We start from the raw sequence: 13837 nt of genomic DNA, 5'->3' as shown, positions 1-13837 counted from the left end.
TGCAAAATAAAAGTGAAGCAGGCAATCCAAGCCACCCCAAGCAAGGGACACAGATCTGTTGCAGCAGGCAAAAACATTTTTCCATGTGCTTTGGGAATGCTGAGCTGCAAGTCTCCTGTGTGAGTACTATTTCTGTGGGCAGTGCTGAGGGATTCAGGGCTTGTGGAACCAGGGAAGTGACTAGAGAAAACATTGATTTTATTTGCACTAGAATGTTTTTAAACCATTTCTTCTTACCTATACTGCGAAAATGCCATCGATAAAAAATCCTCTCAGGCAGTAGCTGCAATATTTTCTGCAGGAAACAAAACTAAATAGTCAAATTTTCCATAATAAACTGGGTCATCAGAGGATACAGAGAAACGAAGACACACGACACAAATGAAATGGTAATACATATAAACAGAATACCACAGAAAGAAATGCCTATCACAACAAGGACTCCTGCCCACGACTTTGCTCTCTGGTTGTGAAGAAAGACACTGGGAATGGTTCTGAATAAATACCACGACCCAGTGATGAAGCACTTTCCCTTCCCCCTGTGTTTCAGCCCTCCAGCATTGCCCGTGAAGAGCCCAGACATCGTGAGCAGCTCTCCTGGGCTGACACTGCGGAGCCTGTCGCGGCTCTGGTTCCAGCCCCCGGCTCCGGGCTGTGTTTCCATCAGCTAATGGGCTCCGACCCCCGGCTGAGGCCCCGGGAACAGCGGGGCAGTTACTGCCCCTGAGAGCTCATTTACCTGTGCTTTCAGCCGCTCAGGGAAACCGAGCCAAATTACACAAAGCCAGACTAATTGAATTCCCAGCACAGGCAGTTAATAAAGCACTTAGGGAATAATCCGTGGTGGCCTGTCTCTGGAGTTGAGGACTGATCCTCCCGAAGGCAGATCAAACACAACGAGAGGCTGTGGTCAAACCCATTCCCGCACAGTTTGGTTACGCTACAGGGCACCCGCAAAGCAATTTAAGCACACGCTTAAGTGCTTTCCTGAACGGAGTCTTATCATCTTAGTTGCAAAGAACACTTGGGGCTTCCAAATGCTTTCTTTGTCAGTTCAGTGGATGGTAATGCTGTTAAATAAGCTGGATAAATCAAAACTATTTAGGGGTCTTACTTGAGTAAATATGGCTTTAAAAGGACTTTAACAGGCTCCCAGACACCTTTTTTAAACTACTGGCAGTAAGGACTAGGGCTTGGCAGGCAGGTGAGGCAGTCACACAGGACAGCTCACCCACCGCTGCTCCACCTGGCAAAGGAGAGACATAGACAGGGCTCCACACAGGTTCCACAGAAAAACATGTCTGCATCTTACAGGTTTTCACCCACTGAAATATAGAATATAGGAAGATATATTTAAATGGGGAAACTATTTTTCAACATCTACTTTTGGAAATCAAATTAAATCAAACAATGTTATAAATGACTGAGACAGGGTTCTTGTCATTATCAAACAAAAATCACTGGCACAAACTTCTGCACAACAAAGCATCATTAAGTTTTCAGAAATACCACATGCAGGATGCAAAAATGAATGGCAAGTCACTTGAGCAATGGTGAGCCATTTTTTGGTGTTTTGCACACAAAAGCTCACAGGAGGAAACATTGCAGCCAAGAAAGCAGGAACTGGCACTGTGGGCAACCCTTGGGAGCTGGCTGGCACGGGTCAGCACTGCTGCTGACAGCAGTGTGCCTGAGACATGGACAGACTTTTTTATTTTTGACAACCAAGTGCTTCAGAAATTTTATACAACACTCAGAATAGTCTTCTTGGAAATGGACCATTCCTTTCTCCATGGCAGAAGATGGAAGTCATGACAAGTTCACATGCTTAGGGAGCTAGAGCTCAGGTCAGAGGGGCTGCTCCTCCTCCACACCCTTACCAGAGCACGTCCTCCCCAGAGAGTACTGGGCATTTCTAGAAGCTTATTCAGAGTAAACCTGCAAACCAGGCATGTCCCTTCTATGTTCCCAGTGTATTTTGTTTTGGTGTTACTGCCCCAGCTCCCTGCCCAGGACACCATGGCAGCAGGGACTGCAGGAGCAGGGAGCTAGTGGCCAGAGGTCTGGCTCCCCCCGCTCCATGGGCAGGAGGAACAGGCTTGGGATGAAGGATTTGACTGGCTAAAAATGAGGCCATGACTCACACTGGGGCTTTTTACCTGTTAGTTAAGGACCAGGTTTCTGCCAATCATATTGCAGGATCCATGGACAAAGAGTTATCACTATCCATCTAAACATTAAACACTAGCAGCCCACCACTCCTCAGGACATTTTCTGACATTAACCTTTACTTAACTTGGCACAGGGCAAGAGGAGCTTTAACCTAAGCCAGGAGCGCTCCAAGTGCCCCTGGAGCAGTGCCACTCCATGTGGGAGCTGTGTCTGTGCCAGGCCCATCACACACCGTGTGCCCAAGGCATGCAAGGAAAAGCCCCAGGAAACAAACACTTGGACAAACCAGCAACAAAAACCGGGCTGGATTCAGGTGTCACAATACACTGCAGGGATGAACCTTCACACATTGGCACATTTATCATGGAAAACCAGACAAGAATCGCACATATTTTGTTTCCATTGTTTAAGTCTGTTACACAGTTCCACCTAAATTTGAACACGAAGTTCACTTCCAGAAAGTCAGCTATGACAAGGTGTGAGCTGATAAGGTAAAAGCTGCATAATAAAGACCCGTTTGAAAAAGACCTTAAATTCACTGACACTCAGATGTGAAAGTTAAGGTTGTGCCCAGAGAAAGCCTGGAACACTGGCTGTTGCAGAGGACAACAACAAAAGCAAGCTTAAACTCTAAACTGCACAAAGCTGGGAGGGTTGGGGCAGAAAACAACACCCTTACTGTTCTTTTTGCTTTACAAAACACAGAATCCAACACCCCTGTCAGGTGACTGAATCAAAACAATTCAAGGGTTGAAATAAATAGTACAGAAGCTCTCATGTGATGAAAGCTTCCATATCCCCAAACCTTTCCATATGGCAAAAACATGAAACATTTATTTCCCATGAGTTCTCCTTCTCAGCATTTCAAAACCAGGAAAACTATAAATACATGTATTTTGAAAAAATGCAAAGATGTGATGAATCACCTGAAAAAGCATCCCAGACTGCTGGTGTCCCAGCTCCCTACAGCAGACAGCACAGCTCTGCTGCAGAGCACAGTCAGTATAAATAAATATAAACTCAGAGTCCACATTTGTTCCTGCAATGCCAAAACATGTTACCATGGTTAAAATCCACACCTTCAGACACAAGTGACTGCAGGTTATGAGTTAACCCCCAGTCCCAGGCAGCACAACATTTAACTGGTGATTTTCACCTGAGAGACTGAGGTCCCCACACTGAGATGGGGTTGGAGTGCATCACGAGACAACACAGATCCCAAACAAGCTCCAGTTGTTCCCACTGCAACTTCCCATTTCCAACAATATTTTCTACACCCTCCCCACCCCCTGGTGTTCTAAAAATCACATATTGCTATTCCTGTCAAACAAATGATGGTTTCTTCCCCTCCAGCCCAGGCTGCCATCCACACCGCTGCAAATCCGAGCTGGCTATTGACATCTTGTTCCTAGTTTCAGAGTACACTAATAAGAAATGTTTTAAGAAACCCCACAGTGTGAAATAATATTGCTTTTTCAGAAAACACATAGATCTATTTAATGCTTAGTGCTTTGCTGCATCTATATGGTAATCCATTATAGCACACTTGAAATAGAAATTAGGTATTACTACTGATCAACACATCAGGGTATCTGTCAGTTCTTTTAACTGATTATCCATAGTTCTTTTTCGTTTGGACTTCCTGCATGACTAGGAATAATGTTAAGTTTAAATCTTAGTTTACACAGGATGCTGCTTTTTGAAAGCTGGATCTCTCTCTTTTATCACAGTAGAATAAGAACCACCAAGGCTGTATTTCAACAGACTTGCTCTGACTTCACCAATACTGCAATTTCTTTTAAAAAGCCTTTTATTTCTGCCCCCGTTGTTGAATGATACCATGACTGGCAGCTTTGTGCCTGTCACTGAGTGCTGCCCCAACGCAGGGACAGCTGGGACCAAACCTTACACCCGAGATCCCCCAGCCAGGATGTTTCCCAGCTCCACTAACAGGGTGAGACAACAGGCACGGCTGTCCTGCTGCCAGAGCTGCTCCCAACCTGGGACTCAGTAACAAAGCCCCAGCGAAGGTGCCCCGGCTGACTGAACGCTCCTGGAGGCAGTGACAACAGCAGGGACAATGTGTTTAACTACCGAAACCTGCAGCAATTTAGACATTTTCCAGCTCCTATTCACCAGCTCAGATAAGCCAAGAGCCCAGTGGAGTCAGTGTGCCTGCAGCAGTTCAGTTGAAATGATGGAACCCTCCATTTATTGCGTTAATAAATTATTCACAGTCATTCGCTGAGGGAAAATGTCTGCCCAAAGCACACAGGGCACTTATTACTGCCCCAGGCATAACAAGATCTCTGAAGTCAAACATAGGAAACTTAGAATTTACCACAGAATGCTGTAAGAATAACAAGAATGTTTATGAAGAGCAATAATAAATGAAAGCAGAACAATGGCAGAATGAACTGCAAATGGTTAAAAAAGTAGTTTTCCATGTGTAGAAAAGAAGAGCTCTAAGCACTTTTATTGTAAAAAAAGCCCTTTTTTTACTCTAGTGAGCTTGAGAGTCAGCCAGCCAAGTCTGTGTGACACACTGGAGGCTGAACAGCGCAACTGGGAATCCCACTGGGATTCCACAGGAACCCACTGCAAGGCTGAAAAGGAACCTATGACCTGAATTTAAAGCTGTAACTCTGCATTTTAAGCTCTGACTCTTAATGGTAACTTGATTTCAAGTGTCTGATAACCTACAGATGGGGAAATTAAGATACTGAGCTGTACAGACATGAGGGAAATGCAAACAGCAACAAGAAAGTTAAATAAAAGGGGCAACCACAAGAAATGAGAAATCAGGACCTGTGGCAACAGGAACTCAACAACAACTTCATTATTCCCTGTAAAGAATTTAAGTACTTTCTTTTACCAATGACTGGTTTCAATACACAGTTTAATTCCTCAGAATTCAACTATACTCACTTTTGTTGAAAAGGTAGCAAGTAACTAGAAACAACATCCTAAGACAAGCAAACCACCCTAAGGTAATGCTACAAATATAAAAGAGTGTCCTTTTGCACATTCATAAAAAACATCAATGCAACTTTTTAAAGAGTTAGGGATCCAAAAGTACTCCAAGTTTCACTGATGCAGGTTTTCATGAAATTGAAAATGACCTGCTGAAAGTGAACACTGGTTTGGAGATTTGTTTTAAGCTGCTGCACCAATACTGCTAATTCATAGAGCAGTCTCTATAAAGGACACCTGTAAGGTGCTGGGAGAATTCAGTATTTAAAATATCCACAGCAGTCTTACTCCAGAGTGAACCAAAGTTATATATTCTGACAGCTCTAGTTATGAGCATTACTAGGAGGACTAAAAACACAGTGTCTGTGCCCAAGGTGTGTCGGTGCAGTGTGAAACATGAGGGCTCTTTATGTTATGTTACTGTGCACCGGTAGAAAATAAACAAGCAGAAAAATCCAAGCTGAGAAGCTTCCAGCAAACACATCCCCTGTGGGAGGTGGGAGCACCCACCCCATCACCTCAGCTGTCCCCAAACCTACAGTGACAGCTGAACTACGCTGACAGGACCTGAAACACCTTCAGCAACAGCAGCACTTCCACAAGTGGCTTTGGGAAGCTTTTCTATGGTAGAAAGACTATCTGAAAAATTCTGAGAATAAAGCACTTCATCCAGTGAACGTGTTGAATCCGTGGGGTGAATCAGATGACCCCATCAGCACAACAGAAATGATGTGGCTGTTCTTCACTAATAAAGCAAAATTACAGAGAATGGGAAGAAATTGAGCTATGTATGATATCAAAGCCATCAGTCTGCTTTTACTTCATTAGAGATAAAACAAATGCAGTGTCAGAGGAATCAGTACCTGATGCTGCAAGAAAAAAACACATTACTATAAAAAAAAAATCCAAGCTTTCACAACCAGATGATGACATAACACTGTAATGGGACCCAGATAATGGATATAAGTGCAGTGCACCTTCTGTGAGGTCTGTGACACACCGGGCTCAGAGCTGCCCTCAAACCTGAGAACAGGGACACGAGGAACAATAGGAACCTGTTCTGCAAATACACTGCAAATCTGGAGAGAGCCAAACCTCAGCAGAGAACAAGCAAGTTTGTTGTTCACACATTTTTGGGCTTCTAGCTGAAACAGGGAAAAATAACACAGTACAGCTGCTGTGTCATTTCGCAGATACCTATTTGGAAAAAGACAAGGCCAGAGCACCTTAGAGAATATAGAGTTAGAACCAAGAATTCTGTGATATTAATTGCAAAAAAGCACTTTCCAAAATGAGCAGTTAAACCTTCACATTCCTCCATTCTGATTAACATTTCTTCTTTAAATAACACACTGTTTGATGTTGTTGCTGAGTAGCCAAGCTCTGTAGCTAATGGGTAAAATTAAAAAATCCACAAATTACAGCCCAGTTAAAGCAGTTTCCAGAGGATTTGTGGGAAAGGCCTCTGTTGCCCAATACACACACTAGGTGTCACTCCACAACAGCAGCACGAGCCCACCAAACCGCCGGGAAAGGCAAAGTCAATTCCCTCATAAATATTTTTATTGATTTTTAAGCTGTTAACACTCAGCGCCTGGACTCTGGATTTGTTAATCCTAAGTAATTACCTATTTAGCTAATTAGAAGAGAATGCAGCACACCCCCCCCCCCCCAGCTCACACTGACATCAGATTAAATATGGAAAGCTTAACAATCAATTAGTTTCGTTTCCTCTGGCTCGGTGTGAATGTTTCATCCCTCGGCATTCCCTTTTGCTCATGCTGATGGGTTCCTGGTCGGTGCTCCAAGGCCTCCACTGGGCTGTTCTCCAATGCATACCTTATCCAGTCTCAGTTTACATGGACTGCAAGGTCACTCCAGCAGATCCCCACCATGAAGTGGATCACCCTGAACCCCACACAAATACCTGAAACCACTTCCTGCTCCCCAGAGCTCCGGTGACCCGGCTGTAACACAGCTCTCCCCCACTGGGACCCCGCAGCCCCAGTTCAGACACAGCTTTGGGTTTTTCCTCCTTCAGACAGCATGTTCTCCTGATGCTTTTGGGGAGTCCCAAGGGGCAGTTCTTAGCCCCAGGAATGCCGCTGTTCTCTCACCAGGTGAGCCAGCATTAGCTATTTCCCATTCGGTGACAGGGCCACAGAAATGTCACTCCCAATCAAAGGGTACTAATGAGCTGCCATTAACTGCTCGGTGCAGGTGTGACACCTTCCCTGCTGGGCTGGGAGGAGCAGGAAGAGTTCCTCCTGCCCCAAACACTGACCTGGCACATTTTTGAGCTCATGATCTTTGACACTGCCCTGGGCAAAACCCTAAAGCAGACTCTACTGCTGTAAGGAGCAGAAAGAACAGTTCAGATTTCAGTCTCATGGTTCCAGGGGAGAAGGGAGGGAGAAGAAAAGGGAGATGAACTGGCTGCATCACAGTGAGAATCCGAGACCACAAACCCCAGGATTGCATGTCAGCGTTTTCATGGCCATTTTTCCCATTACAGCACATTAGGCTAAACAGCATCATTTTTACTATCAACATAAACACCGTTCCAACTACAAACTACTCATTAATGCAAAACCATGAAACCACATACTTCTAAAGGGTTTGGGTTGGGGTTTTTTTTACAGGGAGTGAGAAGAGTTGAGAACAATTAACTTTTGTTTTGACTTCCTTTTCTAGAGTCCCACTGAAAGTTTGAGGGCTTTTTTCCTCCCACCCCTACAGAAAAATAACCCAAAATATAAACAAAGATGGCATTTCTATGATGCAACACGCAAATAAAAAGTTAGTAGTTGCAGTAACAAAGAGAAAGAAATAAAGAAAACAAAAATAGAGAGAAATCAACAGAAGATGTGTGTTAAACCTTAAGAAAGAAATCTGGCCAATTATTTTCCTAAATAACTGTTAAAAATTAATATTTAAAAGTGTCACTGCTTTCTGTGTACAGAGACGGGCAGAGCTTATGCTAAGAATTTCAGTGTGCATTATAAGAATGTTTTTATATGCTAGGCTTTCATCTGGTCCAGTGATATTTTCTGGATATTTCACATCCAAAATATATTTCTTTAATAACTCTAATTAAAGAGGTACCTTAGAAAATTATCTATCCCAGACTATTCTTCTTTTAATTTAAACAATCCTAATTTGATTATGCAGAAGTTAACTAGGTAACATTTCCTCCCCAGACACTGCCCATGCTCTGATGGCCAGTGCTGGGAAGGAGGGAAGGATTTGCTTCTGGAAGTGAAAGATGCTCCACTGAACTAAAAAAGTTTAACAAATTAGTATTTCACATGCTCCGATTAAACTGATGTGCAGTAGCTGACAACTCCTATCCTCTTATTTCCCTTGTGCTGCAAGACCAAACACTGTAACCATAACAGATGCCTTCATGGGAGAGGAGCTGGGCCCAGACTCCTGCTGTGACACATTCCAAATAAACATAACGCTGAACTTCACACTGACACAGCGGAGGGAAACAGTCCTGCTGGTTTGAACTGCCCCTCCACAAAATACAGAAGCAATACCTTCTTTAATTAAAAGAAAAAAGAACAGAAGAAACAGACTATTTTGAAAGCTTTAGCCTAACAGAGGCTGTGGAACCACTGATCACATGCTCCCCAAAAGATCCTGAGACCCCCAGCTCATTTTCAGCCCCAGCTCCTCAGGACAGATGTGTTACTGCAGGACTTCCAAGCCATTCTGATAAAACATCTCAACTCTGCATATTCATTCCACCAACATTCTCACTGCATAATAAAATGGTGGTTGTATCTGAAAGCTGAACACCCTCCCCAGCTCTGTTCTGCCTTTCCCCTGTGACTGACACCTGGTTTCACCCCTCGCTGCAAAGCTCTAAGTAAACACAGAATGACAAAATACAAATTTGCTCCATAGTATGGAAAACTTACTTCAAAAAGAAAGAGGATGGAGTCCAGCTCCTCCCTTTGTGATTTATTCCCTGCAAGACACAAACCAATATTGTCTGCCATAAATACATGGTGTGAGACAGCAAAATCAGGCTGTTGTTGTTCAGCTGAACCAAAGGTGTCACCCACTTTATTTTTCATCTTTATCCAACATCCCAAGTGCAAGACATGTCCAAACTGTGGTGCCTCTATGTGCTCTGACCATGTCTCACCCCAACAGCCTGAGCTGCAGGACCCCAGAAGAAGGTGAGAGGACACACGAGTAAAAGCACAGGAACTGAGCTCTGTGCTGAAATGACACTTAGCCATGAAAATGAACTCAGAAATCATATCAGCTGCTGACATTTCAGAGAGAGATTTCCCATGCTCGTCTCTTCTACTGCCATGAAATTAAAGTGATTAATACTAACACTGTGCTGCATGAAACTATTGATGCAAATATGGATAATCATTGGACAGCCTCTAATGGAATTGCTTTGGACAACACGTGGGGAACCCTGACCAACACCTGCTGGCAAAACTCTACAACTTACCTTTTTGTTTCAAGCTATTTTCCAGTGTTATGAAGTTTTCATAGAATATAAAATAAATTTGTGAATAATTATTATCAAAAAATTGCTTCAGGTCACTTCCATCCACAATATCTGAAAAGAGAACAAACAGTGTTATTCCACATGAGCAGAATGCTGAAAATTCTTGTTTTCCTGCAAATCTAGCATTAGAGAATGAAATAAATGCAATACGAAACTATTTTAGTGACCTCAATGAATATTCAGTACTACACTGTGATTCCATCCTTGCCAGTAAAACAGGGAAATGTCCATTTTCACTGAATTTATGAAAGTTTGCAGTGGGGTTTTGGCTCATTTGCTTTCCATTAAAAAAAATAAAATAAAAAAAATGAGGTAAGTCTCAACCATGTAACCAATCAGCTTCTGTGTCACTGAAACAAGCAGGCACTGCTGGAGAAAACAAACACCAGCAAAGATTTCTGGATGCAAATCCGGTTCTTAAATTTATGTGGCAAACAGATCAACTCAGAAAACAGCATATTTCTAATTCTTTTGTTTTAAATAATGGCAATCCAGGCATGCATCACTTTCCGAAGCCTTAACTTACATCAAAAATTTGGACTAAGTTTACTTTTTAAGAAGATAAAAGTCTGATGTTTTCTTAACCTGACACTTGCCAAACACATTAACTTCACCCATTTGCTCTTTATTGCAACTGATTTGGTCCAGAAAAGTTAGGCAATTGCACCCAGAATGAAGAGAAGGACAGTAATTATTAACAACACATCCTCTCACTGAAGCTTCACCTTGTAAGAAACCCATTCAGTAACCAAAATAAAGCTGATTGCAGCAACAAGTCCCAACAATATCCCGCGACTACAGAAGAGAGAATGACTTTAGCCTTTGGACAATTTGATTTTTATTTAAATTAATACCTTTCCTGCAGTAAGGCTTTGCTTGGCTGCTTGTACTATGGAAACAATTAGTGCAGGGAAACTCTCCACCATGATATTTGTTTCCTGCAAACTACTGGTCTTGAATTTGCAAGCTAAGTGCAATTATTCCTCGCCATGAATGCGTTCTGTTAAACACAACTCCAGGGGAAAACAAGGCCTTCATTTACAGGCATTTCATATGAAGGAATGAGGTCATTAAAATCTACACAAAAAGGAAACTTTCCCTGTGAATTGTGAAAGGAGGAGAAAGGAACTGCCTTATCAAAAAAGTAAATTCTCCTTTTCTCTAAATGTGGCATCTCAGTGGTGACTCAGGGGCGAGTCTGATGTGAGCTGCAGCCCTACAGCCACAGCCTTTTCCTACAGCTACGTTTAACTTGTAGCAGGATACGGCTCGTTCCTGTTTCTCAAACGGAAGACATCAAGGAAAGTGTCCTGGGCCATTTTGAGATAATAAGACAGAACCCTGACTTTGGGGAAATCCCATTGACTGGATGGGGATTTCTGAGGAAGTGAGGCAGCAAGGCTGGGGCTGAGCTACAGGTGCTCGGGGTTGCTTTTATGTTTACTCACAAATAGCTCAGGTTACTCCAGCTGCAAACGGGCTCTGAGCACTCACACCTCGGCAAGCTGGCAGACAGCAGCAGCCACCAGATCCACAGCAGCTTCCCAAACCCTTGGAATTCACCCCATTCCCAAACAAGGGCAGGTGATCCACAGGCTCACGCTTCCGGTTAACACTTGAATGGAGCTTTAGCAGCGAAATCCAGGAAATAGTCAGACATCCATGAGGGTCACATCCTATTTCTTCCACATAAACATGACATGACTGGCTCATTGGATGCCTCCCAATCACCCTGACTTGCTTTACTTCTTAAATCTAAAATTTAGGGAAACAAACTACTCAGGCACTATTTTAATAAGAGCCCAAGTTTATTGCCAAGCCCTCAATGCTCTTCCTCATATTAAAAAAAAGTCCATGGGGGACAACAAGTCTCTCCTTAGCACACGGGCTTATCTTTTATCTTCCTGTTAACTACAAACATTATCACAGGCACTTGATAGAAATCCTCCCTTGGTTCCTTGAATTTCCAAAGTCACTTGACTTTATACTATTTATACAAAGCTCACTCAATCCTCAAGTACTTGAAAAATTAAAGGAGATGAAGAGAACTTCACAGTCATACCCTGGTTAATGATAAACTTTTACTACCAGCCTCACCCCAGAAATAACGCACAATTTTTACTTATCTTCAAAAAAAGCCTGTCAGCATGGAAACAGACTGTTACTGAAACACCCCTCCGATTAGAACAATTTCCAAAATAATGTCAACACCTCAAATTTCACATGAGCTCTCTGGAACAACACCAGCGAGAAGCCCAGACACATTTCCCTTTTGAGTGTCTCTAAATGAAAATTTCCACTGAGCTGGTATTACTCCAGCTGCACAGAACTGTGAGACCAAACAGTGCCAGACCTGAAACCCCACCACTCTCCCTTATTATCCCAGTTTTGATGGATCGAGTTCAATGAAAAACAGGGTTTTTCCTAATTGGTATTTTGTAAAGACAAAGATTCAGGACTGCACTTGGTAACCTCACAAAGTTCATATTTAACCTGAACTGAAGTCTGTGTGCAGCTGTAACAGGTCTCCCATATATTTGCCCACTGCTCAACAGAGAAAAGGATGAAAGCACTGGACATGGCAGCATCCCACATCTGTACAGCAGTACTCATCACACCTAAGTACTTCAACTGTGCCTGAGGAGAAAACACTACTGCATAAGATGTTCCAAGAAAAAAAGAGAGTATTTTTTACCCAAGAATAGCCACAGAAAAAGTCTTGAAGAGCAGTGATTAATCTTTATACTACAAAAGTCCCACAGAAACCACTCTGGGAAACTGGAGAAGTTTCATTTATGGCCAGCCAGTGGGGAAGAGCCAACCCTGTACATCTCCACTGCTGCTTATCAGTCCATTGTTTTTTAGGTCTGCTGTAAAAAAAAAAAAAAAGGCCACACTACTGACACTTCCACAAACTGTATTTGGAAAAAAAATTTCTACTGACTTTACAAAAGTTCTGAACATAAATACATCTCTATAGCAATAAAAAAATAAGGGAAATGTTCTGGTCATTTCCCCAACACAAATGAACACCCACTTATTCTGGGTAGTGTTCTGTCCCGCCACGCAGGCAGGGCACCCCACAGAATAGGAATTTGGATCCCAAAGGGCATTTGAGCCCTGAGAGATGTTATAAGCAACACAAACTTAAAGGGAACCTTTTCTTTCAGTTTGGACACTGTACAAACTTACACAGATGACACTAAGGGACCTGAAGCAATCCAGAGCTCACATGAGCCCTTATTTATGGAAATACACATTCCTTTACCTCATTCCTCCCCTATTATCATCTTCTCTCTGACCTTTATCCTCCTGCATCAGTGGGATCACAGAAGAGTAACTGTCATTTTGTTTACAATTTAATTCCTGTGATTTAAAACTAACAAAGGAAGAGGAGTTGGCATCTCCTAAGGAAACACAAGACCAGGAGCAGCTATTTGGAGAATATGTGCCCCCATGGCTCGAGGGAAGCAGTTGGTGACAGGGAGTGAAACGTCCAGGGTGGGAGGAACAGACACACATTCCTACACTGGCCAGCACAAGAGGAGAAGAAAAAAAAAATCCAACTATTTTTGAGCCTTTATCCAAAAGCTTTGTTTTCCTTAAATACCGGAAAGGTCCTTCCCATGTGTTGCTTCATTGTCTGTGCTGATCAGTACCATAAAAGATACACTTGCAACAATATCCATGAAGATATCATCTTCAAAAAGCCCCTCCTGTACTATCTCAAACGTTTCCATTGCTGTTCCCAAAAGCAGACGTCCCAGGAACATCCCCAGAGCCGCTCAGACACAGCGCCTGCCCTGACCCCCAGCCCGGAGCAGCCAGGCAGCTGCCACACCACGGCCCCCAGCCAGCCCTCTGGCACTGCCAACAACCTTCACTTTAAACCAAAGTTCAATCCAAGGAATCAGGTCACTACCTCCAAACACAGCAGCTACTTGGAAGGAGAGATGTCACTTCCCGAGAGCGACGCACGTGTTTCCCCCCTTGCCAACTGGGTAATAAGTATCTTGACAGAAAACCACCAGGCAGCACCACCTCCTGAACCATCTGCTTTGGGACAGAAACTAATTCTGGCACGCTAATGGGCATGGGTTTCCATTTGTTCCCCCTCCAGGTCTGTCCCAGGAGCCCGAGAGCCTCCTGGGTACC

The 13837-nt window shown here is 43.2% G+C and overlaps 1 protein-coding gene across 1 annotated transcript in view; it reads right to left on the bottom strand.

The window, feature by feature from the left end:
* Positions 1–13422, bottom strand: part of RALGAPA2 (Ral GTPase activating protein catalytic alpha subunit 2) — a 92421-nt gene extending 78999 nt beyond the window's left edge. Inside the window, exons 1-4 of the mRNA XM_029961651.1 lie at positions 13293–13422; positions 9623–9733; positions 9072–9121; positions 238–295 (exon numbers count right to left, since the gene is read on the bottom strand). Coding sequence (XP_029817511.1) covers positions 238–295; positions 9072–9121; positions 9623–9733; positions 13293–13422 — 349 coding nt within the window. The remainder of the gene's footprint in view (positions 1–237; positions 296–9071; positions 9122–9622; positions 9734–13292) is intronic.
* Positions 13423–13837: the final 415 nt, after the last annotated feature.

The sequence above is a fragment of the Manacus vitellinus genome, unplaced genomic scaffold, assembly GCF_001715985.3.
Source record: "Manacus vitellinus isolate BGI_N305 unplaced genomic scaffold, ASM171598v3 scaffold_38_pilon, whole genome shotgun sequence".
Classification (NCBI taxonomy): domain Eukaryota; kingdom Metazoa; phylum Chordata; class Aves; order Passeriformes; family Pipridae; genus Manacus; species Manacus vitellinus.
The sequence above is the reverse complement of the archived record's forward strand: the minus strand, read 5'-3'. Positions and strand labels throughout refer to the sequence as shown.